Source organism: Marmota flaviventris, chromosome 17 (genome assembly GCF_047511675.1).
Source record: "Marmota flaviventris isolate mMarFla1 chromosome 17, mMarFla1.hap1, whole genome shotgun sequence".
In the NCBI taxonomy this organism is placed as follows: domain Eukaryota; kingdom Metazoa; phylum Chordata; class Mammalia; order Rodentia; family Sciuridae; genus Marmota; species Marmota flaviventris.
This window is the reverse complement of record NC_092514.1, coordinates 76,980,362-77,003,804: the sequence shown is the minus strand read 5'-3', so window position 1 is coordinate 77,003,804 and position 23,443 is coordinate 76,980,362. Positions and strand designations below refer to the sequence as shown.

Genomic DNA, 23,443 nt, shown 5'->3' with positions numbered 1-23,443 from the left:
CAGCCTGTGTGCATACGGCACAGCTCCACTGCCCAGCGACCTTGCCTCCGCGCACCTGCCCCCCGGGACCCCCACCCAGTGGCCTGGCCCTGGCGAGTGCTAGGCTTCCTTGGGTCTATAGCCCCATGGGTGGGGTTGTCCCCAGCTGGGGTGTGTGCTGTACCCCATTCCCAGTGCACCCCGATCTTGGGCCTGCCTCTGGGGCTGCACAGTCCTGTTTAACAGTTAGGACTGCCGCCTGGGAACGCTGAGTGCGTGGTTCTTGCCCCCCGAGGCGGTGCCCCGTCCTGTCTGCAGTACTCATCCCCGTTGTCCATGGCGCCGAGCGGGCTTTGGGGAACCTCTCTCACCCATCTTGTTCCCCTCCCAGGGGTGCCCACTCTGGCCATGTCGGCGGGTTCAAGTCCATGCTGGTCACACGCGCCCTTCCTGGCTGGGCTCAGCGCCCTGCGGGGCTCCACTCAGGCTAACACAGAGGCAGGCGGGGACGCCCTGCCCAGCTCCCCCATCCCAGGCCTGGATGTGTCCGCTGAGCCTCCAGGAGTGCCAGGGTCTCTGGGAAGCCACTGTGTCACGCACGCGCGCGCGCACACACACACACACACAGGGGCTAGCACAGTCATGATCCGGACCACAGAAAACCTGTATAATAGTTCATATATTTATTCTTAAGCAAGTTATCAATAAAAAATTTAATACTAAAATGCCTTTACATAGTTTGCTGTCCATAAAACCTTTTTTGTTTGTTTTATTTTTAGTGTGTACATTGAAAAAAAAATCCAACCATCCTCTTAGTTACACATTTACAAGGATCGTGCTTTAGCCACGAGGGGAGGGGTCGCGCCAGTCGCACACACACGGAAAGAAAGGAAAGAGAGAAACGAAACGCAAGATGCGGACACAGGAGAGCCCCGCAGGGCGGGAAGGGAGCTTCACGAGCAGGAAGGAGGCCCTCCCGACGCTGCCGCTCCTCGCCATGGGGCTGAGCAGCCTGGACCCTAGAGCCAGCCGCCGGTGCGCCTTCCTTCTCTGGACATGTCTGACTGCCAGGCCTCCTGCGGGACCTTGTTGGGCACTTCCCCACCACCACCAGGAGTGAGAGACTGCACCCGCGCGGAGACGCTGGGGAGACGGGGGTGGGGGGGGCGGGAAAGCTGGGTGCCGGGGCCCTGTACAACAGCCCCCTCCCCGTTCTTGAGTGCCCTGTGGAGCCACCAAGAGCATGGGGTGGGGGACAGGCAGCAGCTGAGGAAACGAGACTCGGTGTTGGGCCCGAGCGAAGGAAGGGGCGGAGAGGGCCTGACTGGGATGCGGGTGTCCACCCACACCCTTCCTTCTGGGAGCCTTCCTGCAGCTCCCAGTGGGATGAGGAATTGGTGACAGGACCTGGGGAGCATGTGTCCCCCAACACAGTTCTGAGGACAAGGGCCTCTGGCAGGGGGGGTGGCCAGGGGGTGGGCACAGGAGATGCTTGTTCCGTGCCCCAGGCATGATCCTGCCAGGGCAGGAAATCTGTCCTGCCAAGTGGCCACAGAAAGACCCAGAAACCCCACGGGGCAGGACGGGCAGGGGGCTGAGGGCCAGAAGCCGGGAAGAGAGGAGAAGGGGGAGGGTCCTTCTCCCCACCCCAGTGCCTCCACAGGACTCTCCACCAGCTGTGCCTGAGCAGGCCAGTGAGGTTGGCCAGTGGTTGTGGGCACCAGGGGAGGCGCCTGGAGGGGAAGGGGTGTCTTTCACACCCCCCCACCCCGGTGGTGAGAAGGGGGTCAGGGCTGACCAAGCCCTGCTCCCTGTGACAAACTGGCCATGTGAACGGAAATCAGAAACGACGGGGAATATTTAGGGCATAAAATAAAGACATCGCCTTTTCTTTTCGTATCTTAAAACACTTGTTCGCTTTTGTTTTGTTTTAAGCAGAGGTAAGGTACGCCTGGCCGCTGCCCTCCTGGGTGGGGGGCTACGGAGCCTGCTTTCGTCTCCTTGCCCGGAATCCTTTCTTTCCAGGGGGACCCTCATTGCCACCCCCAACCCCGATTCTTCCTTTACCTAAGAGATGTATCCAAAGGAAATGAACTCCAGTGTGACTTCTGTCTACAGTCGGCCCTTAAGAGATCACAGGGTGCAACAGGTCCCGCCCGACCTGTCCCGGGGTCTCTGCCCCCAGTTGACACGAGCTACCTCTGTTGACACGAGCGCCCCCTCAGGGACTCAGCTAGGCTGAGGAGAACAGCGCATTTCCATAGAAAACTCCAGAACAAAATCCCTGCACACGCTCGCGTGGACACACACACAGACACAGACACACGCACACACAGACACACCCTCGTCACGCCAGTGGGGGGAAAATCCTTTTCCACTTTTTTCCATAAAACTTCCCCGCAGAAATACAATATTTACATAGAGAAATAAATAGACGACACACCTGATTTCTGCTTTTCCTGGTGGGACAGTCGGAGGTATAGGAAATATGGCTTGGATACGAATCTCGAGAACTGCCGATGCGGGAAAGCAGAGTGGCCGGGGGCCTGGGGCCAGCCTGACCCTCCACAGCAGATGGACGGGACTGGGGTCCACGCCTAAGAGCGCTCTTTCCAGGGAAAATCACGGAAAAGCCTTGGGTGGGTTTGCATATTGGCTCAGCCCGACCTCGGGGCTCCTGGCTTGGCCGGGCGGGCAGCTCAGCACAGGATGGGCACGCCCTCCGCCGTCACCAGGCGCCCGGTGGTGGGGTCGTAGGTGCCCGCCAGGTAGTAGAGGTCCTGCCGGTCCTGGCACTTGCGGCTCCGGGCCATCTGCTCGTACTGCTCCCGGGCCACCACCTGGCACTTGTGGGAGATGGTCTGCACGTCGTTCTCGTCCTCGTGGCTCGACTGGTACAGCGCGTTCTGCCGGGCGGGGCGCATGGCGTCGGGGCCGGCCTCAGCCCGCGCCCCACCACCCGGAGGGACCCTGTGCTCGGGAAGGGTCACAGAAGAGCTTTCACAGAGGCCGGGAGCCTGTGCTGGGGACCCCATGCTGTGAGACCCCCAAGGGGGCTCCTCCACACGCCTGGAAGCTCCACTCTTCTCCAGGTGTGGGTCAGGGGCATGGGAGGGGGGACGGAGGGCGGGGGGGGTGAGCTGCTTGGTGCGGGGTCACAGAGCCCTAGGGAGGCAGGACCCGGGTGCTCCAGGGGACAAGGCAGGTGCTCCCCCAGGGCTCCCGGGGCTCCCAGCAGGCAGGCACTCCAGAGGCCGCTCCGCTGGCCCTAGCTGCTGAGATGCTGCCCCCACTGTGCCTGCTTCACCACCCCCAGACCCTCACCTTCCCATCACTCTGCCGCTTCCCCAGCTTGGTCTCCTCGGGGTGGTAGAACCACTTGACCTTCACCACCATGTTGCTGCCCCAAGATTCCCACATGCTCTCGATGCGGCCGATGTAGGGCAGGTTGGGCCTCCCGGCCGACAGGAAGACGGCACAGTCCCCAATGCGCAGCACCTCCTTGCCCCGGACGATGGCCTTGTAGAACAGCTTCCGGGCCTTTCCCTTCATGCCACGTCTCTGCAGGGGGACAGCCAGAGGCAGCAGGTGAGGAGTGCCCAGGTGAGGAGGACAGGCCTAGTGAGAGCAGGAGGAACAGTGTAGCCTCTGGGTGATGCCCAAGGGCTCCTGGGAGGGCAGAAATGCCCACACTGTGCTGCCAGGCACAGACCCTGGTCCTGGGAGTGGGCCACGCCCGGGTTTGCCCTGCACACAGGGTCGGACAGGAAGACTGCAGTGATCCCGACGGCAGAATCGGGGCAGAGTGGAGCGCCTGGGTTCAGCACAGCACTGTCCACAAGAGCAAAGGGCCCCATGGACAGCCCCAGGCACCCACGAGCAAGTTCAGGTACCAGGAACGTCCACGTGGTGCCACCTCCCGCAGCCCCCCAAAGCTGGCCGCCTCCCCACCAACTCAGAAAAAGCCCCCAGAACTACCCAGGGACATGGCCCAGGGGAAGCAGAGCGCAGGCACCTGCTGGGCCGAGGTGCGGAGTCGTTGGTAGGACAGCATAGGCAAGGACAAAGGCAGCTGCCCCGTCCAAAGGAGGCCCGGCTACCCCAGAGCCGCACTCGGGTGTGCACAGGAAAAGAGACAGGAACCCAGTTTCTTTGGGGACAGGAGCTCCTCTGCTGGCCCTGGGCCCTGGGGAGAGGAGCCCGCCTACCTGTGTGGGGTTCCCCGACCACTTCCAGAGCTGCCGGGCAGGCAGGAAGGCTGAGATCTTTGGCCGGTTCTCCACGGAGGGCAGCCGCTGCCCCCGGGAAAGCTCTTTGGCTTTGGAGAAGCTCAAGGCCTCCTTGCGCTTAAGCTTGGATTTGCCACCACTGGGGCCGGTGCCCGCACCTGCACTGGCCACCGTGGCCCTGGACAGGAAGCAGCGCTGTGCGTGGGCATGGGGGCTGCCCCCCTTGGAGCGCAGGGCCTCGGGCTGGGCCAGGAGGGCGGGCACGGGGTGGGTGAGACAGGTCTGCAGCAGCAGGGCCGGGTCCTCCCCGTCGGAGCTGTAGGAGGAGTCCTCGTTGTCTGAGGAGCAGAGGCTGGAGGTGGACATGGAGCCTGAGGAGGAGGATGTGGACGAGCCGGACGAGGAGGAGGACATGGACAGGCGGGCGAGGAAGCGGGAGGGCATGCCGGCGGCCAGCCCCGGCCCATCCTCGTCCTCGTCCGAGTAGGAGCTGGGGCAGTCGCTGTCGCAGGGCAGTGGGTACTCGGCTGGCCCTGCGTACTTGCGCAGAGCCAGCCCCATGGGCAGCGGGTGGGCAGGTGCCCGCCCCTTCTTGTCCTTGCCCATGAGGGCCGGGTGTGTGTAGCTGGGGCTGGGCAGGGGCCGCCCCAGCTTGGGGCCGAAGTCCTTGTCACCCACGAGCAGCGCCTTGCAGTTCTTGTTCTTGGGGGAGGTCACGCCTTCGTGGTCCAGCTTGACCAGGAACTCGCTGCCTGCCCGCCGCCGCCCGCCCTTCTCAGCCTCCGCCCGCTCAGACTTCTTGGCCCGTAGCAACTTGTGGGCTCCCCCGGGCAGGCCTGACCCAGACCCGCCGACAAAGGGGGCGTAGGAGCTGGCCAGGCTGCTGAAGGAGTCGGCGCGGAAGCCGTTGCCGAACACAGGGGTGGCCGCGGTGTGTGCGGGGAACAGGGCCTCGCGGGCCCGCAGCTTCTTGGCGCTGTGGAGCTGGAAGAGGTTCTGCAGCACCCCTGGCCCTTTGCTGCCCGCCGCCGCTGCCGCCTTGCGCTTGGTCTGCGCCACCGCTGACCAGCTCAGCAGGGGGCTGCCCCTGTGGCCTAGGAAGTGGTCCGAGGCCCCCGTGGGGGGCTTGGCACCTGAGGTTAGGAGGTCTGCTTTGCCTGGGGGGGAAGCCAGGTAGGGTCAGCGGCACCAGCTGGGTCCCCGGGTGGCCTCCACCTGCCCCTCCCCAGCCCTACCAGGCTTCCCCGTGGGTGCTCCCCCTCCCGGGCTGCCCACCCCCACCAGGGCCTCCCTGCCCTGGGCTCTTGCAGTCCTGCAAATACCAGCTTTGTCTTTGACGATGGATTTCTTCCCAGGGGTCTTTGTGGCTTCAGGGCCATCCTGTGCTTTAGGGGAGAGGCTGGGGGTGGGGGCCTCACTGGATGGGGGGGCCTCGTTGGCTGCCTTCTTGGTCCTCCGGCAGCTGCTGGACACCAGCAAGGCTGGAGAGGGCTCTGTGCCTGCAGAACGGGCAGAAGGGCTCAGTGGGGCCCGGGGGGCACCCCTCCTCCCTTCCTCCTCTCTGGGAGCTGAGGTAGAGCTGGCCTGGGCAGGAGGGCCGGGGAGGGGAGCATGCAGGGTGCTCACACTGGATCTTGAAGTCCGGAGGCAGCAACCTGATGTTAGAGACAGCAATGTGGCCTGTGTCCCCATCGTCAAACTCCACAACCACGGAGTCCAGGTCTTCCTCCTCGTCGCTGGAGGCGCCTGCCGAGGGGACACAGCCTGAACACGTGGCAGGAGGGACAGTGGGGGGCTGAGCGGGATGTTGCTACTCTCCAGTCCCCGCTGGCCCTGGAGTTGCCACTGCAGCCTGGGCGCCAACAGCCTTCTCGGCCCTCCTGGGGCGTGGCTGGCAGGTGTTAGGCCACTCAACCCCAGGGCATGCACCTGTGCAGGTGCACACACACCTCTAGCCAAGTCACCTGGGAGGAGGCCCCTTCCAGGAGAGTCCAGCAGGCCTCCGCCCACTCCTCTGAGGACCCACCAGCCATCCTGCCCTGGCACCAGAGGTCTGCCTCGGGAGAGCTGGTCTGTGCACCATGGATCTGGGGACCCAGCACTGGGCTCTGAGTCCGTCCTCCCAGCCCCCCTGCCTGGCTGGACATGGGCACCTCTCTGCCCAGGCCCTCCTTGCTTCTCATGGCCCCTGGGAGATGCTCCTGTGGTGTTGCTCTAAGCAGGGGCCCAGGTGGGCCTCTCCGTCCTCCCCGGCATGAAGTGCTGTGTGGGTGGGGTCTCCAGGTACACAGGGTCTCAGAGGGAGCCTGGCCCGGGTGCTTCTTGGACAGGCTTACCTCGGACCACGTTGCCTGGGTACAGGCAGCGAGACTTCTGGCTCCAGTAGGCACATACCCGTGTGCCAGGCGGGAGGTACCGGCTGGATTGTGGCCTGACGTCCAGAACCTGCAGCGAGTGGTGGTGGGCAGAGGAGAGTGGCCTGTGAGCAGGCGGGGCCTGGCCACAGGGGCTCTCCAAAGGGCCAGGCCAAGGCTGTCTCCGGGCCCAGGGCAAACCCCCAAGGCTGTCCCCCAGGCAGGTGCCTCTCTCACCGCCTCCTGCAGTAGTTGTTCCAGCGAGTAGATCCGCTGCCGATTGCCTCTCTCGCCCTCGATGACGATGCTGTAGCTGAGGGTATGGGAGAGCGTGAGGGGCCTGTGGGGGACTGGCAGCTGTAGCCCTGTCCCTCCCGTCCACACCGGGCCTCACATGTCGGGGGGCTGCAGGGTCCTGACGCTGCCCGCGTACAGCAGGCTGTCCTCCTTGGGGATGAGCACGGGCAGCCCGTCTTGCAGGTCCTCCTTGTGGATGGTGCAGGATCGAGCTGTGGGGGAGAGCGTCAGCGCCAGCCCACCCCACCCAGCCTGGTGCCCGTCCCGCCCACTCACCCAGGGCAGTGCTCTGCTCCACACTCAGGGGGCTGCTGGCCTCCTCCTCCTCCTCCGAGAAGCTGCTGTCTCGGGCGAACTCGAAGTCGTGTTCCGCAGCGAAGGTGTCCAGCAGCCGGCTCACCGCTCGGCCCTGAGCCTGGGGGCCAGAGGAGTCAGGCAGGGCAGGAGAGGCCGGGCCCGGCTCCCGGGCTGGGCGGGCTGCTACCTGGGTGCTGACAGCCTTGCTCTTCACCTTGCCCAGCTTCCTGCCCTTTCCTAGGATGGCCTTGGCGTTGCGGGCAGACAGGGCGATGGACAGGGCCCCGTTCTTCCTCTGTGGGGAGGAGGGCGGAAGAGAGGGGCAGTGGTAAGGGTGGCAATGCCCAACTGGCTGGCTCGGACACCTGGGGTCAGGGAGCAGCGAGCCGCAGAAGTTCCCCTCCAGGCTGGCCTCACCCGCAGCACGGGCTGCAACAGTGTGCTCTTGCGCGTGGCTCTCTGCAGACGCTCGCTGGCCAGCTTGCTGCCTTCCTCGCGGCAAGTGAAGGCCCGGGCAGGACTGAAGAGGGTGTCCCTGGTGGCAGTGGCACCTGGCTCTGCCCGAAGTCCGTTGTCGGCCTTACCCTTGGACTTCCTCTTGCCCGGTGCACCTGGGGGTCGCCGGCCTGGGGCCCGCTCCATTTTGGCGCCCACCTTGGCCTTCACCGTCCGCCGCTTGATCTTGACTTCGCCCTCGGGGCTGGACAGGCGGCAGGCCCCTGTGGGAGGGAGGGAGGCCGTCATGGGTTCTGGCTGTGGGTGCAGCCCTGCTGCCCGCTGGCCTGGCCTCCTGTTACCTGGCAAGCCCTGCCGCTCCTTCTTCTTCTTGGCCTTCTGGTTGGCTTCCATCTTGACCACAGAGGAGGGCGAGGGCCCCAGCACCGCTGCCCCAGACCCCGAGTGCAGCAGCAGCCCGGGCTCCGTGGGGGCCGCCGCCGTCTCCAGGAGGGCCTGGCAGTCCTCACTGTCATAGCCGCTGCCTGGGGACAGCAAAGGGGGCTGAGCCTTGCCATCTGGGGGTGGGAGGGGGGCCTGTGGGGACTGGAGGTCCAGCCTGTCATGAACTCCCTCTGGGCTGCTCTAGGGCTGCTCTTGGTGGAACTCGGGGACCCAGCCCTCAAGCTGAGGGTGTTCGGTGGGGGAGGGGAAGGGGTTTTCTTTCTACAGCCCCAATTTGCATGGCTGGGCCCCTCCCCAGGCAGCCCGTCCCCTCTGTCCCCTCTCTGCATGCCGGGGCCCAGATGGCCGGCTTCCTGCACCCCACCCCCAGAAGGGCTTCCCTTTGTTCTCTGCAGCCCCTGACCCTGGGGAGGGGCTGGGGAGGGAGGAAGTGTCTGTTTTCCCAGGCTCCTGCTCCTGGACACACGGCTGCTGGGGAGATGACCCCTGGCCGGACACTGCAGGAATGGAGGCCCCGGAGGGCAGAGGCTATTTTTAACCCCCATTTCCAGGATGTATCCAAGGGCCTCTTTCCTCCACAGGGAGAGCCGCTGAGCTCTGCCCTGGCCGTGAGGGCCCTTCCCAGCCTGTCCCAGTGAGAGGTCCTCCCAGGTCTGCCCAGCTCCATGAGCCTGACCTGGCTCTGGCAGTGCCCACGCCCCTGTCCCCCCCTCCAGGCCTGGAGTCCTGGCTGTGACCCTGCCCACCAGCAACGTGCCTGCTTCGTGTGCCGTGGCCCCCGCTGGCATCTCCCTGCCGCCGTCACCGTCAGGCTGTGAGTGCCGGGCTGCCCTGGACACCTTGGCACTCTTGGCTCGGGACAGCTTCTTCCGGATGCGCCCACCTGGGGCAGCCTCCTTTCTCTGGAAGGGGCTGAGGCCACTGGGCAGACCCTTGCTCTTGACCTTCGGCTTCAGCTGGGCCACCTGGTGGGCCACAGAGGACCCCAGCTCACCCTGAGTGTTGCTCTTCTTGCACCGCACCTTCTCCTGAGGACGAGGAGGCCGTGGCTACATCCTGGCCCACCGTGGCCACAGCCTCTCGGGCTTTGGGCTTGCCTCTGCCAACGCTGGGCTCGAAGGCAGCTCCCCAATGGCACTGCCCTACTGCCCCACTGAGTGGCCCCTACCTCAGCATCCTATTCAGGGGCCCTGGTGCTGGGTGAAGGATATTGGGCTCAGCAGAAGGGCCAGCACCAGGTATGCACCTGGTGGACACTGCATCCAGAGCCTCCCCAGAGGGTGCTCGGCCTAAGGGAGCTGTCTTCCTGTCCGCAGGGGCCACCCCTGCTGGAGGACGGAGGGCATCAGGAGCAGTGGGCGTTCCAGTGTCCCTGTCCCCATGTCACATGGCTCAGGTCGATCTTGGGGGACAAGCTATAGACTCACCCCGGAGGACGGCTGCAGGCCCACATAGACGCTGTCCTCCAGCTTGCTCCGCTTCTTCCTGGGCTCCTCGCGGCCTCTAAGCTCTGCACACAGTAGGCTTAGGCTGGCCCTCACTGCCCTGGGGGCACAGGCAGTGGTGGGCAAGGTGGGCACAGGCATGGGCACAGCAGCTCTGCCCAGGAGCCTAAGCCTTGTTCCCACAGTCCCTGTGTGCCTAGGACAGCCCCCTGCGCCTTCCCGGATGGGTCTCTGCTGGGGGTCAGAGTCTGGGCCAGTACTGAGCTCTTCTGGACACTTGACTCCCCACCAATATGCTCTGCCTCCTGACCACAGGCCCTTGGCGATCGGGGCACCTCTGTGTCTGCACCTGCTCCCTGCAGGGCTGTGATGGAAGTGGGGTGCTTCTTTATCCCACCCCATCCTTCTACCCTGCTGGGGAGAAAGCTCTCAGTGGTGTCCAGTCTTAATCACTGGTGAGGCCCCAGCCCCCAAGAGGAAGCCCAGCCCCCAGGAGCCAGGGCTGTGCAGCTGCCTGGCCCCTGGTGACTGGGACAGTGGACTCAGTCTTTCCACCTGGAAATCGGGCAGTAACACGGTTACTGCAAGGTTGGGGTGGGGATCACACGAGTCCAGGCCTGGCCTTTGGCAAGTGTCCAAGGCCAGGCCCTACCAGAGCTGGGACAGAAGGCACTGGGACAGCTTCCTGAGGTCAGGGTCCACTTCAGAAGGGGTGGGGTGGGGCAACAGCCACATAAACACACACTCTCCCTCCAAGTCCCCTGGGGCCCCCACAGGCTCAGCCCTCCAAGGGGGTCTTGTGGAGGCAGCTGAACCCCCCGTCCACCTCCCAGAGGGGCTGTGTCTCCACTTCCCCAGGGCCTGCAGCTGTGTGGCCTCCTCCAGGTGGGGAGCTGGGCTGGGCTGACCCAGGATCAGTGTGGCGCAGGAGACAGGCTCGACGCTCCTCACCACCCCATGCGCCTGGGGAAACTGGCGTGTGTTTGCCTGCCCGCAGCTGGACAGGGGCTGGGGGCTCGGCAGCCCGTCAACCCTGCCCTGCCCACGGGGTGCAGAAGGGAGTGTGGCTGCTCGTGACACTGGGTCGCAGACGGGGACTGAGAGGCTGACCCAGTCTGGCCTTGTGGGGCCAGACGTCCCTCGTCACCTTCCTGTCCAGCAAGGAGGCCGGGCCTCTGTTGGCTGAGAAGGCCGGGCAGGAAGCCCTGCAGTGAGATCCTCCTAGCCCCCAGCTTCCTGCCCACCCTGCTTGACCCTCCCACTTCCGGCAGGGCAGAGGGCCCATCCCCTGGGCCCAACTGCTGGCTGCAGCCTCGAGTCTTGTAGCGTGTGGATGGAGAGTGGGGACAGAAGCCGGAGGTGGGGGAGAGGCAGGGACCTGCTCTCTGGGCCGGGTTTCCTTCCCGGCCCCGAGGCTGCGGCTTCTGTGGGTCAGCAATGCTGTCCCAAGGTCAAGGCTTCAGGCTGGGGTTGCAGCGAAGCAGGGCAGGGAGAAGCTGCCGGGCCTGCCATGCCTCTGTACGGGCTCCACGACAGAGACCCTGGCCAGGGCCTGGCCTCCAGTGGCCCTTCCTGCCCAGCAGCCCCAGGGTGCCTGCTGGTTCTCAAAGGGAGACCCCCACTGGGAGACACCTGGGCAGGGAGGGACCGCCGGGCAATGCCCAGCCATATGGTGGACCCCCTCCTGCAGCCCACGCACACTCCCCGCCCCGTAACCTTCTCTGCATTTGCTAATGTTTTGTGACATAAAGCCCTGAGATTAATTTTTTGCCTCTGTCTTAATTGAAGGAACCATTTAGTGCCGATTTAACTATTATTACCAAATCATCGGGATTGATGTGGTGCACAAGCGCGCGCGCCAATCGCGTTCTGAGGAGCTCGGAGGATTTATGTAAATGGGCCTGCCGGGAGAGGCAATTTGTAGCCGAGAAGGACAATTATGCCCGGCCCGGGAGTGCGCCGTCGACAGCGCCGGGCGGGTAATGGATAATAACCTCCGCGGCAGCGTGCGCAGCAGCGCAGCGTGACCGCGACTTTATACAGTGCAGATAAAGAGCCTTTTACGCCACGCCGCCTCTCACACGGGGCCAGGTCCTGGGGCCGGTGTGGCCGAACACGGGGGCCGGGGCTTCCCGAGGGTGGCGCGGACATGGTGACTGCAGCTGGTGTCTGCACTGGCAGTGCCTGCCCCAGTGGGGCTCTGTCCCCAGGACCCTGTCCTCGAGTCCTGGAAGGGCCGTGCTGGGCCTTCAGACAAGGTGTGAAGGGCAGCCGCAGCCCAGGCAGCAGGGACAGAAAGCCCTGCTGTCCAGGCCGTGAGCGCCAGCCCAGCCCTGCCCACCCTGTTCCCAACGCCCACACTCACTTGGCCTTCTTGCCCTCGCTCCTGGCCAGCTGGCCCCCAGGACGCAGGGCAGACAGCGAGCTGGAGTGTCTGCGCTTTCTGGGGCGGCCAGGCCCCCGCCGCGCAGGGCTCCGAGAGCTCTCCTCTCTCCTGGGGGCCAGAGGAGAGCTGTCAGAGGCTCCCCCACCCTGCAGCTCTGGCTGCAGAACCCTGCCCCTCCCGGCCTCTGGGCTCCAGCTGTCCAGCACACACGGGCCAGGAGCTCCCGCCCCCCATGGCCCTGCGGGCTAACCTCTGCTCCTGGAGCCCCCACTCCCAGCCAGACGGCCTTGGCACTGGTCCCCTCTCCTCGACACCCTGTGGACTGGTCTCTGGGAGACAGCCTGCTCTGTCTGAAGTCTCACCCCCAGGTCTCAGGGCTATCACCACCACTGAGGAGCCTCGGGGACCCCAGTTTCCTGGAGACCTGGCGAGGCCCCTGCCCAAAGGCAGCCAGCATGGCCTGGCTGGAATCTGCATCTGCCCCAGCACTGTCCCAGGTGCCGCCCCCACGTACTCATGGTCATGCCGTCGCTGCAGGCGCGCCAGCTCTCGCTGCTTCTCCTTGTAGCGCCGTTGCAGCTCTGCCAGCTGCATGCGCATCTCCACCTCCTGTGTGTCCAGCTGGTCGATGGCAGCCTTCAAGGGGCAGACCTGTGTGCAGGGGCACAGGGGCCTGAGAGCCGGGCCAGAGCCTTAGGGCAGGGCTGGTGGGCAGGGCCTGCCCTGTCATGGCACTGGCTGTGTGCCCTGGAACTGCCACTCACAGGCTTGGTCTTGGGGGTCCAGGTGTCCTTGCGCTGTAGGATCTGCATGCGGGGGGTGAGCCTGGGGCCACCAGGGTCCGCAGCAGGGGGCTGGGCGGAGGAGGAGCTGTCTGGGCTGGCGGCTTCTACCAGGGACCAGGCGGTAGCCAGTGTGGCCAGGTGGTGCAGGTTGAAGGCTAGCACGTCCTCATCCTCCTCTGCGGGGGACAGGAGGGTCAGTAAGGGTCCCACACTGCCCTTAAAGAGACCCCTGATGTCAGCCCCCACGGCAGCACAGCCCCAGCCCCTGGAGTGCCCAGTCCTGATGTGAGGACTAAGGACCAGGGCCAGGCCACAGGGAAGGTGCCTTGAGCCCCAGCAGCTCCAGGTGGGGGAGAAGGCCCTGGCTGCAGGGGCAGATGGGCTGGGGCCCGAGGCTCCTGCCCTGGGGGAAGGACTCACACTGGGGAGAGCAGCTGCTGCCCAGAGCCGACTGTGGCGCGGCCCGCAACGGCGTCTCTCAGGACACAGAGCCAGCACCGGCACTGCCACAGCCAAGTTCACTCCGGGGCAGACCCTTCCCCATCGCAGACCCACACAGCTGAGCTGGGCTCGTCACGGTGGCTCCAGGGACGAGCTCACCACCTCCAGGAGCTACCCACTGCTCACCCCTGCGTCCAGACGCCTGTCCACCCTCCTGCCAGCTTGACGGAGGCCCCAGGAGCAGCTGCAGGGTGGTGGCGGTCATGGGAGGGGGGATGGCAATTCCCCCATTCTTCGTGAACAGGGCGGCCAGGCCTGGCGGGGGCTTCCGGGGGACAGAGCAGGCCCTGGCCCGGGCAGGGTGCAGCTTCCTGCTCTGTCTCTCTTCCTGGAGGCCCCCACAGTTCCTCCAGTCCTGCCCCCAGAGCTCCCTGCACCTCTCCAGGCCCCGAGGCAGGCTGGGCTGTGCCCGGCCCTTCCTCCCAGCCCACCTGGGCAGGGGAGACTGCACGCTCTGGCCCCGGGGTAGGCAGCAGTGGGCATGGCTGACCACAGTAAGGGAGAAGGCATAGGGGTTCACCTGGGGACCAGAGTGGGGGCCGAGCCGGGTGTCACAGGTTACCCCACTAGTGACAGCGGGACAAGGGAAACCCTGGAGTCGGGGCCAGGGAGGGACAGTCCAGTGTGCAGTCAGAGATTGAGCTGGTGGATGTTTGGTACTTCAGAAAGCAACGACAGGAGCCAGGTGTGGTGGCACACGCCTGTCATCCCAGTGGCCCGGGAGGCTAAGGCAGGAGGATGGCAAGTTCAAGGCCAGCCTCAGCAACTTAGAGAGACGCTAAGTAACTTAGCAAGATCCTGTCTCAAAACAGAAAATAAAAAGGCTGGGAATGTGCCTCAGTGGCACAGCAACCCTGTGTTCAATCTCGGTACCAAAAAACAAATAAATCGATGAGTATCAAGGACAGGGACACATTGACAGCACACAGGAACTAGCCAAAGGGCTCCTCCGGCCAAACCTGGGCAATCTGGTCATCAGAATAAAGAGAGACCATAATGGATTGTAGTTGGCTGCAAAGACAGAACCTGCCAGCCACGCTGCTGTCAGCAGAGCAGACAGGAGTGCGTGCGGAGGAGCTGTCACAGGGTCCCCAGGGCCTCTCCACCTAGAGCTCTGAACGGCAAGGGGCAGGTGGGGGGCCCACCCGGCGGGTCAGGGCAAACACAGCCGAGGGAGACCTCCCAGGAGGGCACAGCTGTGCCCTGCCGAGGGCCCCTGAACCCAACCACAAAGGGACGGGCGGATTCTCGTCTTCAGGGTCAGGGACACCCCGTGTGGGGCAAGGAGGCAGAGAGCCCAGAAGACAGGGTGAGTCTACTCCAGACCTGGGGCCCAGATGGCAGGGGCTGCCCAGAGGGGCAGCTGCCAGACACCCAGACCTCCAGACACAGTCAAGGCCACTGCCAGTCTCCACCACAGGGAGCCCTCAGCCTCAGACAGTCCAGGGTCCTGAGACTGGCAGGGAGGAGGGTTGAGGACTTCCCTCAGTGGGCAGGAGCAGAGGTCCATGGACAAGCCCCTTTCAGCCACAAGCTCTGGTGGCCTGTCCCTTGGGGTCACTGTGAGCCACCAGAGCCTCTCTGCTCCTCCCCTGGGCTTTCTCCAGGTGCCCTCAAGGCCACAGGTGTGCAGCCCTTACTGGCCTCACACAGCTGGACCTGCAGGCCTCAGAAGGCAGGGGGCCTGAAGTACCCTGGGGTCTCCCCCGGGGTCCAGGCCCCACGGGTCCCTCTGAATCCTGCTCTGTGGTGCAGAATGAAACTTATCAGGTTCATTTCAGCCAAAGTGGTCACTGTACTTGTCAGGAACAGTTACTGCTGGACATGGCTCAGGAAGAGCCCATCGAAGGGATGGGCAGAGGGGGTGTGGCTGCTGCAGGGTGTCTCGGGCAGCCTGAACTCCACCACCCGGGCTGTAGGAGACCTGGCCTGACAGTCAGCGCCTGCGCTGGCCTGCGAAACTTGGCCTCCTACGCAGAACACGTGCTCTGCATGTATTTACTCAATGAATGGGCCCTGGTCCAGCTGGCAGCCACAGCGTGCGCACACACACACACACACACACACGCACAAGTGCACACGTGCGCCACAGTCACTTGGTGCCCCTTAAGCCATCCCCTCGACTGCTACGGGATGCTCGCATGGGAGTCCCTGGCACTGGGCTTACCCTGGGTGACCCTGCTGTATGTGGCCAGGAGGCCCAGCGAGGTCTCCCTGGGGGTCCAGCTGGGAGTCCACTCCAGCAGGAGCAGAGGGCCTTGGAAGGGCTGCTGGGTGCACCTCCAGGGCAGGCGTGTCCTGGCGCTGCTCCACAGCGGCTCCCCTGCCCAGGTCACAGCCAGAGTGTTGGCCAGGCCAGGCCTCCCTGCAGCCACACGCCGAGAGGGACAGAGGCCTTGGGGGAAGTCGGCTTTACAGGGACACTCACTCCATCCCCACACAGCACACAGGGGCACAGGGGCGTGGGGAGCTGTGTGCTTCAGGAAAAGAAGGGCAGTGCGAGGCCCTTTCTATAGACGTCCTGCAGCACCGTGCCCGGCTGGGGTGCTCCCCCCAGGAGGGACTTCCTCTGGGGTCAAAGGGGAACATGGCACTGCTCTGGCAGGAAGAGGAAGTGGACTACTGGGGGCAGGAGGGGACCATGTGGGGTCCTGACCAGGTGGGGGCAGAGCTGGGACCTGCCCAGCAGAGGCTGGCCCTTGGGCCTCTGAGGTGGTCAGGCCCCAGCCTGGCAGCGGGCCGCAGTCTCCAGCTCACCCTGCTGGCCCACGGCCCTGCCCTGCCCACTCTCGGGTCCTGGGTGGCTGGTGAGCCCAGGGGCTCCTTGTCCTGCGGTTGCCTGCAGCAGGAATGCCTGCTGACTCAGCCCGGAGGCTCAGACCTGGTGGTCCAGCCGACCCCCGCCTTGGTGCTCTGTCCCCTGGGCCTGGGAGGAGAGGCAGACGTTTCCCACACTGGCCACACCAGGCCCGGGGCCAGGAGCCATGGAGCTGAGTGGTGGGGGTCCCGTGGAGGGGGAGGGTGGAGCCGACTGCCCCTTTCCTGTCACAAGGCCTCCATCTGCCCCCGGGTCCTGGGTCTTACCATGTCCCATGGGAAATGCAGACAGCACACGTGAGTGCTGCCCTCCTCCTCCAAAACCACATGGAGGGTGGCCTGGCCCCCAGGGCCCGGCTCCAGGCCCTGGGGGAAGGCTGCAGGCAGAGCTCACCTTGCGTGGCCCGCTGGCTCCTCTGTCGCTGGGTCTCCAGGTCTGCCAGCTCGCTGAGCAGGGCGATTCCGTGAATCCCTGAGCTACGGGGCAGGGTGGCTGTGCTGGGGGGCCCAGAGGTCGCGGGGGGGAGAGGGTCCAGCAGGCTCAGGCTGGGCAGGTCCCCCAGGTCCACAGTGGCGGCCACCAAGGCATCTAGCCCCAGCAATGCTCTGGGTGGGTGGCTGCTGCTGGGAGCCCCCCAGTCCTCCTCGGAGTCCTCCACACCTCCCTCCTGCAGCTGGGCCTCTTCCGGGGCAAGCCCCAGGCCCTCCTCGTCCTCCTCCAGGGCACCAGGGCTCCCTGCTTGCTGCTGCAGGGCTTGAGGGGAGGCCCCTAGTGGGGGTCCCTGCACCCCCTCCTCTCTGGTCCTCTCTTCTTGCGCCCTTCCCTGAGTAGAATTAGCCTGGCCGGTGGCCTCAGGGGCCCCTCCCTCGAGGAGGGCCCCAAATTGCAGTTCTTGCAGCCCTTCAAGTGGGCTGGGGTCCTCTGCCTTCCCTGGGGGTCCCCGCTCAGCGGGGTGGGGTGTGGCGGCAAGGTCCTGGGTGGCCTCCCTGGCCCCTGAGAGCAGCCCAGACTCCTCCAGGCTCCTGGGGCTGCAGGGGGGTGGCTCCCTGGGCAGGAACGTCCTCACAGGCTCAGGCTCAGCCCCTGGGGCGGCAGTTTGCATAGTTTCGGGGTCCGGGAGGTCAGATGAGTGCCCTCCTGAGGGCAGGGAGGCAGAGAAGCCCATGCCAGGCGTGGGGCGCAGGTATCCTGGAGGCAGGTCTGTGAAAGAGGGAACAGGTCAGGAGAGGCAGGGCAGGAGGTGAGGCTCTGCCATAGGACGGGGCGACCATTGTGGGGGTCCCCGCCAGCCCTCTGGGCCTGAGGCAGGGCCTGGGCACAGCGGTCTGGGGGGTGGCAGGAGGACAGCCCCAGGGCACCTCTGGAGGGTACAGTGTGGCCCACCAGGAAGGGGTTTAAGCATGATGCCTGAATCAGGGCTCTCCCCGGACAGAGAGCCGGCAGGCGCTGAGGCAGTGCGCCCACTAACTCTATAAGAACTACACAAAACCTCCTGGGCTCAGCCTCCTCACTGTGGAACTGGGATGGGTTTTATGTCCCACACGGTTTCCAGAGCTCGGTTCTCAGCCTGATCCAGAGAACCACGTGGCGGCTGGGGAATGGTGGGCACAGGTCCTCCTTGCGCAGACCCAAGCAGGGCCGCTGGTCGCAGTTGGCTGAGATGCCCAGCTTCGCTGAGGCCCAGGCTCAGGGCTGGGGACAGGTCCCGGTCTGGCATCCCCGCAGGAGGGTGAGTCTCCAGGACAGTGAGTGGCCCCGGGGGAGCACAAGGCAGTGATCAGCTCCCAGTGCTGGCCGCCAGGCCTGACCTTCCTCCAGCCCCCACTGCCAAGGGCAGGGAGGGAGGCAGCGGGGACCCATGTGCTTCTTCTCTATGGACCGTCCAGAGCAAGGTGAAGAGGAAGGAGGAAGGAGGGGCAGGTGGCATCCCCCTGCACCCTACGGGGGCTTAGGTTGGTGACAGGCAGACCCTGTAATCAGCTCTGCCTGTCCAGGAGGGGGTGGCCTCAGGTGGAGGGTTGGGCCAGGATGGTGCTGCCCCAGCTCACCTGGTTCCAATGTGGTGAGGCTGGCTCCGGCCCGCCGGCCCTCCCCACTCTTGTCTTCGGCGCTGGGCACCTTGGAGCTGGGCCCTGGGCTGCGGGCAGGGCAGACGGATAAAGTGCAGGGGGCGCTGGGGCAAGGTGGTGGTGTGGGACAACTGGTAGGGGGCTTCAGGGTGGGTGAGTGGCAGCAGGGCGGCAGCTTGACCGGGCCTGCGGCGGCAGGTGAGGGGCCGCTCTTGGCCATGGGGGTTAAGGCAACTGGCTTGTGGGTGGACTTCAGGGCCTTCTCCTGGGTGGGCTCTTCTAGCTCCAGGTGGTGGTCCTCAGGCTTCCGCTGTTGAGTTGGGGAAGAGGGTCAGCCAGGTGGCCCCTCTGCACCTGTGCATCCTCTGTTGCCAGGAGGTGTGGAGGGGCTCCTGGGGCCAGCCAAGCTGGTATAGGGAGGGGGAAAATTGCCCTGGGTCCCCACTGGCTGTGGCCGTCAAGGTGGTACCTGGAAATGGGCAGCCCGCTGCAGCTCCAGGGCCTGGGCAGCCCGCTGCTGCTGATGTTGCTGCTGATGATGTTGCTGCTGCTGCTGTTGCTGTTGCTGTTGCTGCTGCTGCTGCTGCAGGGCGTAAATCTCCTGCTGCCGCAGCAGCTGAGAGCGGGAATACACGGAGAGCTGGCCCGGGTGCTGCATGTGGGAGGTGGGGCCCCGGCTCCCGTACATGGGGGGCCACAGTGAGGCCTGGTCCATGACTTCAGCTGTAGGCAGGGCCAGAGGGCGGTCAGCCCCAGCCGGGCACCGAGGGCCTACCCCACTGCTTCCCCTCCCTCAGTCCTCCCAGGCCACCCAGTCCCCAGATGATCCACCTCAAAGTCCCACCTGGGTCTGGCCAGGCACCTGCCTCACCCTCTCCCACTCCCCAGAGACTGTCCCCGACTAGGCCCTCTGCCAACAGCCCCATGAGCAAACAGCCAGGCCCCGGAGGCCCTTACCAAGCGCGTGAGGGGTGGCGTGGGGCGTGGGCTCCGAGGGCAGGATGAGGAGCTGTGTGGGGGCATCCTGGGGGAGGGGGAACACGGAGGGCACCGAGCCGGGCACAGAGGTGGGGAAGCCAGGGGGCAGGTTCTGGTGCAGGGCAGGGTGCCCGAGGCCTGGGGAGCAGAGGTCATGGGCTAAGCGGGGGGGGCCCATATCACTCTCAGACATCCCACTTTTGGAGGTCCAGCCCCAGGCCAGCCCCCACTTGCCCTGAGAGCACTGACCATAGGAATGTCCCCCCATCCATAAAGAGGGGCTGCGGGTGCGGGGCAGCCAGGGGGGGTGGGCGGGGTGGGGATGGGGGGCTGGGTCCCCACCCAGCTGGCCACCCTGCATCACAAGGTGGGGGGCCAGTTCTCCAGGGCAGCCGCTTGAGGGGTGAATCCGGGCAAATTCCACGAGGTCTTTGTTGTCCCTGTAAGATCACCAGAATCAGCCCTGTCACCTGGCTGACCCTGCCCTGCTCCCCGACCCTGTGGCCATCAACCTGGAAGGGAGCTGGAGGTTGGAGGTGACAGGTGGCCCCCGGTTCTGGGCCTGGTGCCAGAGGCCTCCCTTCCCAGCAGTGGCCCTGTTGGCAGCGGGAGTGAGCAGAGCCCTCCAGGAAAGGCTCCGGTGGGTGTGGGACCCTGCCCAGGTCAGGCTGCTGTTGACATCCTGGCCACCATGCCCCTGCTCCCTCGAGGGCTCTGAGTGGGCAAGCCCATCTGGGAGGCACCCCACCCCTGCCAGGACCACAGCCTGACTCTTACTGTAGCAGCAGCTCGCGGCCAGCCAGCCCCAGGTGGTCATCACACAGTCGCGTCCTCTCCTCCTCACCCTCCAGGTCCAGGGCGTGTGTGGCACGGGGGCCCCCACCAGCTGCACAGGGTCAGGAGGGCAGAAGGGTGAGATGGGGCAGCCAGGGCACTGCTGGCAGAGGCAGGCACGACCTTGTGTTGAGCTGGGAGCTGAGGCGCCAAGGGAAGGCTCCCTGGCTCCAGGGACTTTGGAGGACCTTCTAGGGGAGGGCGTGGGGGGCCAACCGGACGCACAGGCAGAGGCAGGGCCAGCTGGTCTTGGACACCCTGGGTGCTTGCCCAGTTGTCTCCCGGCCTGTGAAGGGCCATACCTTTGAAGGTGGGGGCGGCCCGGCCCTGCCGCCCGCTGTTGGTGTTGTAGGTGGTCTCCGGCCGACTCACTGTGTCCTTCTGTCGGGCCAAGGCCACCGCAATGCCCACAGGCGGCTGCCGCACCTCCCCGTCTGCCTGTGCGGCCTCGTGTTCCCGGCTCCGGGCACAGTCGGGCCTCTCCACTGTGCCTGGGCCCTTGGAGGCGGGGAACTTTGTCTCCTGCTGGACACAGCTGGCTTTGAGGCCGCCCAGACCCACGAAGGGTGCCTTCTGGCCCACAGCCAGCGCGTGGCTGCTGTACTTGAGCAGGTTCTTCATGGCTGAGACCTCGTCGGGCGGGGCAGGCAGCTCCTGGGACAGGAGAGCCGCCTGCTGCAGGCCACTGCCGAAGGGGTCCAGGTAGGCACCGCCCTTGCGCTCTTCACCGATGGGCATGGTGGTGCCCTGACCGGCCTGGACACTCCACGGGGGCAGGTGGGGACCGCTGTAGCCCAGAGATGCCAGTTCCAGGGACTTGCGCTTGACCTCAGCCCCGCTGCCTCCCTGCTCCACCTCAGGGGTGGCCAAGTGCTGCTGATGCCGGATCCGGGCCACCTTCTGGGCCCCCGGGGGTGCTGCGGGGGCCTCCTTGCTGGCAGCTTTGTCTAAAGTGCAGCAGGCCTGGGCGGCCTTCCCACCCAACAGGTCCTGATTACTGGGCCGGGCACAGTCCTGCGAAGGGGCGGGCAACTCAAAGTAGCCGCTTTTGTCCAGACCACCCTTGGGGAGTCCAGGGAAGGAGGCCTCGGGGCGGGTGCTGAGGTACTCCAGGCCCTTTAGCCGGGGATTGAGGGCCGCCTCGAAGCCCCCAGGCCGCCGCTCGCCCTTGCCCTCGGCCTTCAGGTGAGTGTAGGAAACTCCGTAGGGCGCAGTGTGGTCGGGGACCATGGCCCCATCCAGGTGCCGGTCCTTGCCCTCACCTGCCACAGCACAGGCCTCGGCCGCCTGGAAGGGGCGGCTCTTGTCGGCCAGGTGTCCCACAGAAGGCACGAAGGTGGGCCCGCTGGCCTTTAGGTCCCGGGAGACTTTGTCCTGCAGCGGGCAGAGCCCATCGGGGCCCGTGTGCAGCTGCAGGCAGGGGAAGGACCCAGCAGCTGTGCTGAGGGGTGGGGGGGGCCCGGTAGGTAGGCCGGAGGGCACCGTGTAGGACACCGCGTGGTGCAGCATCTGTCGCCGCTCCAGGCACTCGCTGAAGGCCGGCCCGGGCTCCGGGGGGCCCACCACCTCCTTGGCACGTCCGGAAGCTGTGACCCCTGCACTAGGCCGGCCTAGCATGCCCCCAGCACAGCTGGCTAGCGCGGCCTTGCCCATGTCACCATTGAGCACCTTGGTGTTGAGGAGGCAGGAGGTGAGGTGCTTGGGGCGGCCCTCACAGGAACCCCGGGGCACAGGGCCGCCCTCCTTGCAGGGCCCGTCCACCGGCATGGGTGGCACCAGCTTGTGCCGCTCTTTGCTGCCATCCTCCTCCACTGGCCGCTCCCTGCCCTCCACTGCCTTGCTGGCCTTCTCTTTGCCCAGCTCTTTCGACGTGAGGAAGCGGTCAAACTCCCTGGGGCCCTTCGACTGGGGGCCGGCCTCGCCCCGCTCTCGGCTACAGGGGAGGGCAGGAGCAGCGCGGGCCACGGGGAAGCTGTGGTTGGAGGGCAGGAGCGTGGGCTGGGGGGGCAAGTTGCGCAGGTAGAAGTTATCTGCGAGCAGAAGGAGCCGAGGTCAGCGGTGTAGGGACCCAGACTCCCCAAGACGCCGGCTGCAGGAGTCCCTTGGTCCCCCTGGCACCCATCAAGGTCACCCGGCAGGAAGGTTTCTGCCTCCACTTTTTAAAAACTCGTGGTGAAAATAAATAATGAGATTCGCCTTCTAAGTGTACAGTCCAGTGGCCTAAGCACATTCAGAGCTGCCCAGCCGTCTCCACCAGCCACCTCCACAGTCTCTCCTCAAACCGAAGCCCTCTCCCCACTAGGCACGACTCCTGGCTCTGCCCACTCAGGCCCAGCACCCTCGAGCTGCCCCGGCAGGGCGCCCCCGTCTCCTGTCTGCCCGACCCTGTGCCCTGGAGACTTTCAGAGTGGGGTGGGTGGCAGGAGGGTGAGTCTCCAGGACAGTGAGTGGCCCTGGGGGAGCACAAGGCAGTGAGCCTCAGGCAGGCGAGGTGTACCTGTGAGGTGAGCCACCACAGAGCCAGCTGGCCAGGCCTCGGGTGAGAGGGTGCCCTTGCAGCCCAGGGTCTAGTACTGTGGGTGGCCCCGTGTGCCAGCATGCCTGCAGCCCCCAAGTGTCCCCAGGTGCCGTGTGTCCTGGGAGGAGCAAGGCTGAGGGTGTAAGAAGGCAGGATGGGCTGGGTGGGGGAGCCGCCTGGCCCCTGGACAGCTCGCTGCATCCCTGGGGCAGGTGGACGTGGGTGAGGAGGGCTGAAGCAGGTTATAACTGGGAGGAAGGAAAGTGACCCCCGCATCCACCCACCCCCAGCTTGGGGCCCAGCCAGTCTGGCCGCAGTGCCAGGCTCCTCTGTGGTCCATGGACTCGCTGCCCAGCTGGGGCCTCTGGGCCTGGGGCAAACCCTCCTCTCTTGACCAACCCTGGGGCCACGCCCAGCAACCTGGGCCAGACCTCTGCCTCTGGGGGACCCTGGGGGCTGCCCCTTCCCCGGCCCAGCTGGGTGGGTGGGCGGCAGGGTGAAGCCCTGAGCTGAGGCACAGACAGAAGGGGAAACAAAAGAAAGGGTCGGAACTCGCCAACCCGTCCTCAGTCACTCACGGCCTCAGTCACTCAAGTCCTGCCAATTTCCTGCTAATTGGAAACAAGGGGAAGAGGGTAGCCCAGGAGAGACCTAATCAGCTCAGGTTCCAAAGCCAAACACCGTCCTTTAGATGAGGCTCTACCACGACATTTTGAAAGCCCAGAGGGCCAGTGGCTGCCTCCGTATCAGCCGGCCCACTGCCCCTGGAGTCCCTGGGCCCTGGCTCAGGGGTGGGGCTTCTGGGGCTGAGACCAGACACCTGCCTGCCCCTAACAGACTCTTGTCAAAACAGCTGCAGTCCCCCAGGAGCTGATAGGAGCACGGGGGAGCTGGCCAGCTCTGCTGCCCACAGAACAGCCCCCTCAGGCGTGGCCAGATCCTCTGGGCCCTAGTCAGTCTGCAGGTTCCCACAGTTGTTTGGACGGAGTCCAGACAAGCAGGACTCTCCCTGAGTCTGCGGTCTGTGGCAAGAAGGTACTGAGGGGCAGCAGG

General features: G+C 65.3%; 1 protein-coding gene across 6 annotated transcripts in view; it reads right to left on the bottom strand.

Moving 5' to 3' along the window:
- Positions 1–640: 640 nt before the first annotated feature.
- The window catches only part of Bahcc1 (BAH domain and coiled-coil containing 1), a 61,149-nt gene continuing 38,346 nt past the window's right edge, over positions 641–23,443 (bottom strand). For 3 of the 6 annotated variants that reach the window (XM_027955546.2, XM_071602971.1, XM_071602975.1), the window contains 24 exons: positions 20,175–21,902; positions 19,816–19,924; positions 19,288–19,478; positions 19,018–19,176; positions 18,530–18,783; positions 18,040–18,370; positions 16,385–17,191; positions 12,652–12,848; positions 12,402–12,538; positions 11,867–11,995; positions 9,484–9,601; positions 8,810–9,084; positions 7,954–8,132; positions 7,574–7,875; positions 7,344–7,451; positions 7,136–7,274; positions 6,957–7,071; positions 6,800–6,875; positions 6,545–6,653; positions 5,835–5,954; positions 5,531–5,707; positions 4,188–5,365; positions 3,304–3,540; positions 641–2,885 (listed from right to left, as the gene is read on the bottom strand). In XM_027955546.2, the coding sequence (XP_027811347.2) occupies positions 2,679–2,885; positions 3,304–3,540; positions 4,188–5,365; positions 5,531–5,707; positions 5,835–5,954; positions 6,545–6,653; positions 6,800–6,875; positions 6,957–7,071; positions 7,136–7,274; positions 7,344–7,451; positions 7,574–7,875; positions 7,954–8,132; positions 8,810–9,084; positions 9,484–9,601; positions 11,867–11,995; positions 12,402–12,538; positions 12,652–12,848; positions 16,385–17,191; positions 18,040–18,370; positions 18,530–18,783; positions 19,018–19,176; positions 19,288–19,478; positions 19,816–19,924; positions 20,175–21,902 (7,382 nt within the window). In that variant the 3' untranslated portion in view covers positions 641–2,678. The remainder of the gene's footprint in view (positions 2,886–3,303; positions 3,541–4,187; positions 5,366–5,530; positions 5,708–5,834; positions 5,955–6,544; positions 6,654–6,799; positions 6,876–6,956; positions 7,072–7,135; positions 7,275–7,343; positions 7,452–7,573; positions 7,876–7,953; positions 8,133–8,809; positions 9,085–9,483; positions 9,602–11,866; positions 11,996–12,401; positions 12,539–12,651; positions 12,849–16,384; positions 17,192–18,039; positions 18,371–18,529; positions 18,784–19,017; positions 19,177–19,287; positions 19,479–19,815; positions 19,925–20,174; positions 21,903–23,443) is intronic. The other 3 variants (XM_071602972.1, XM_071602973.1, XM_071602974.1) reach the window with 3 other exon arrangements.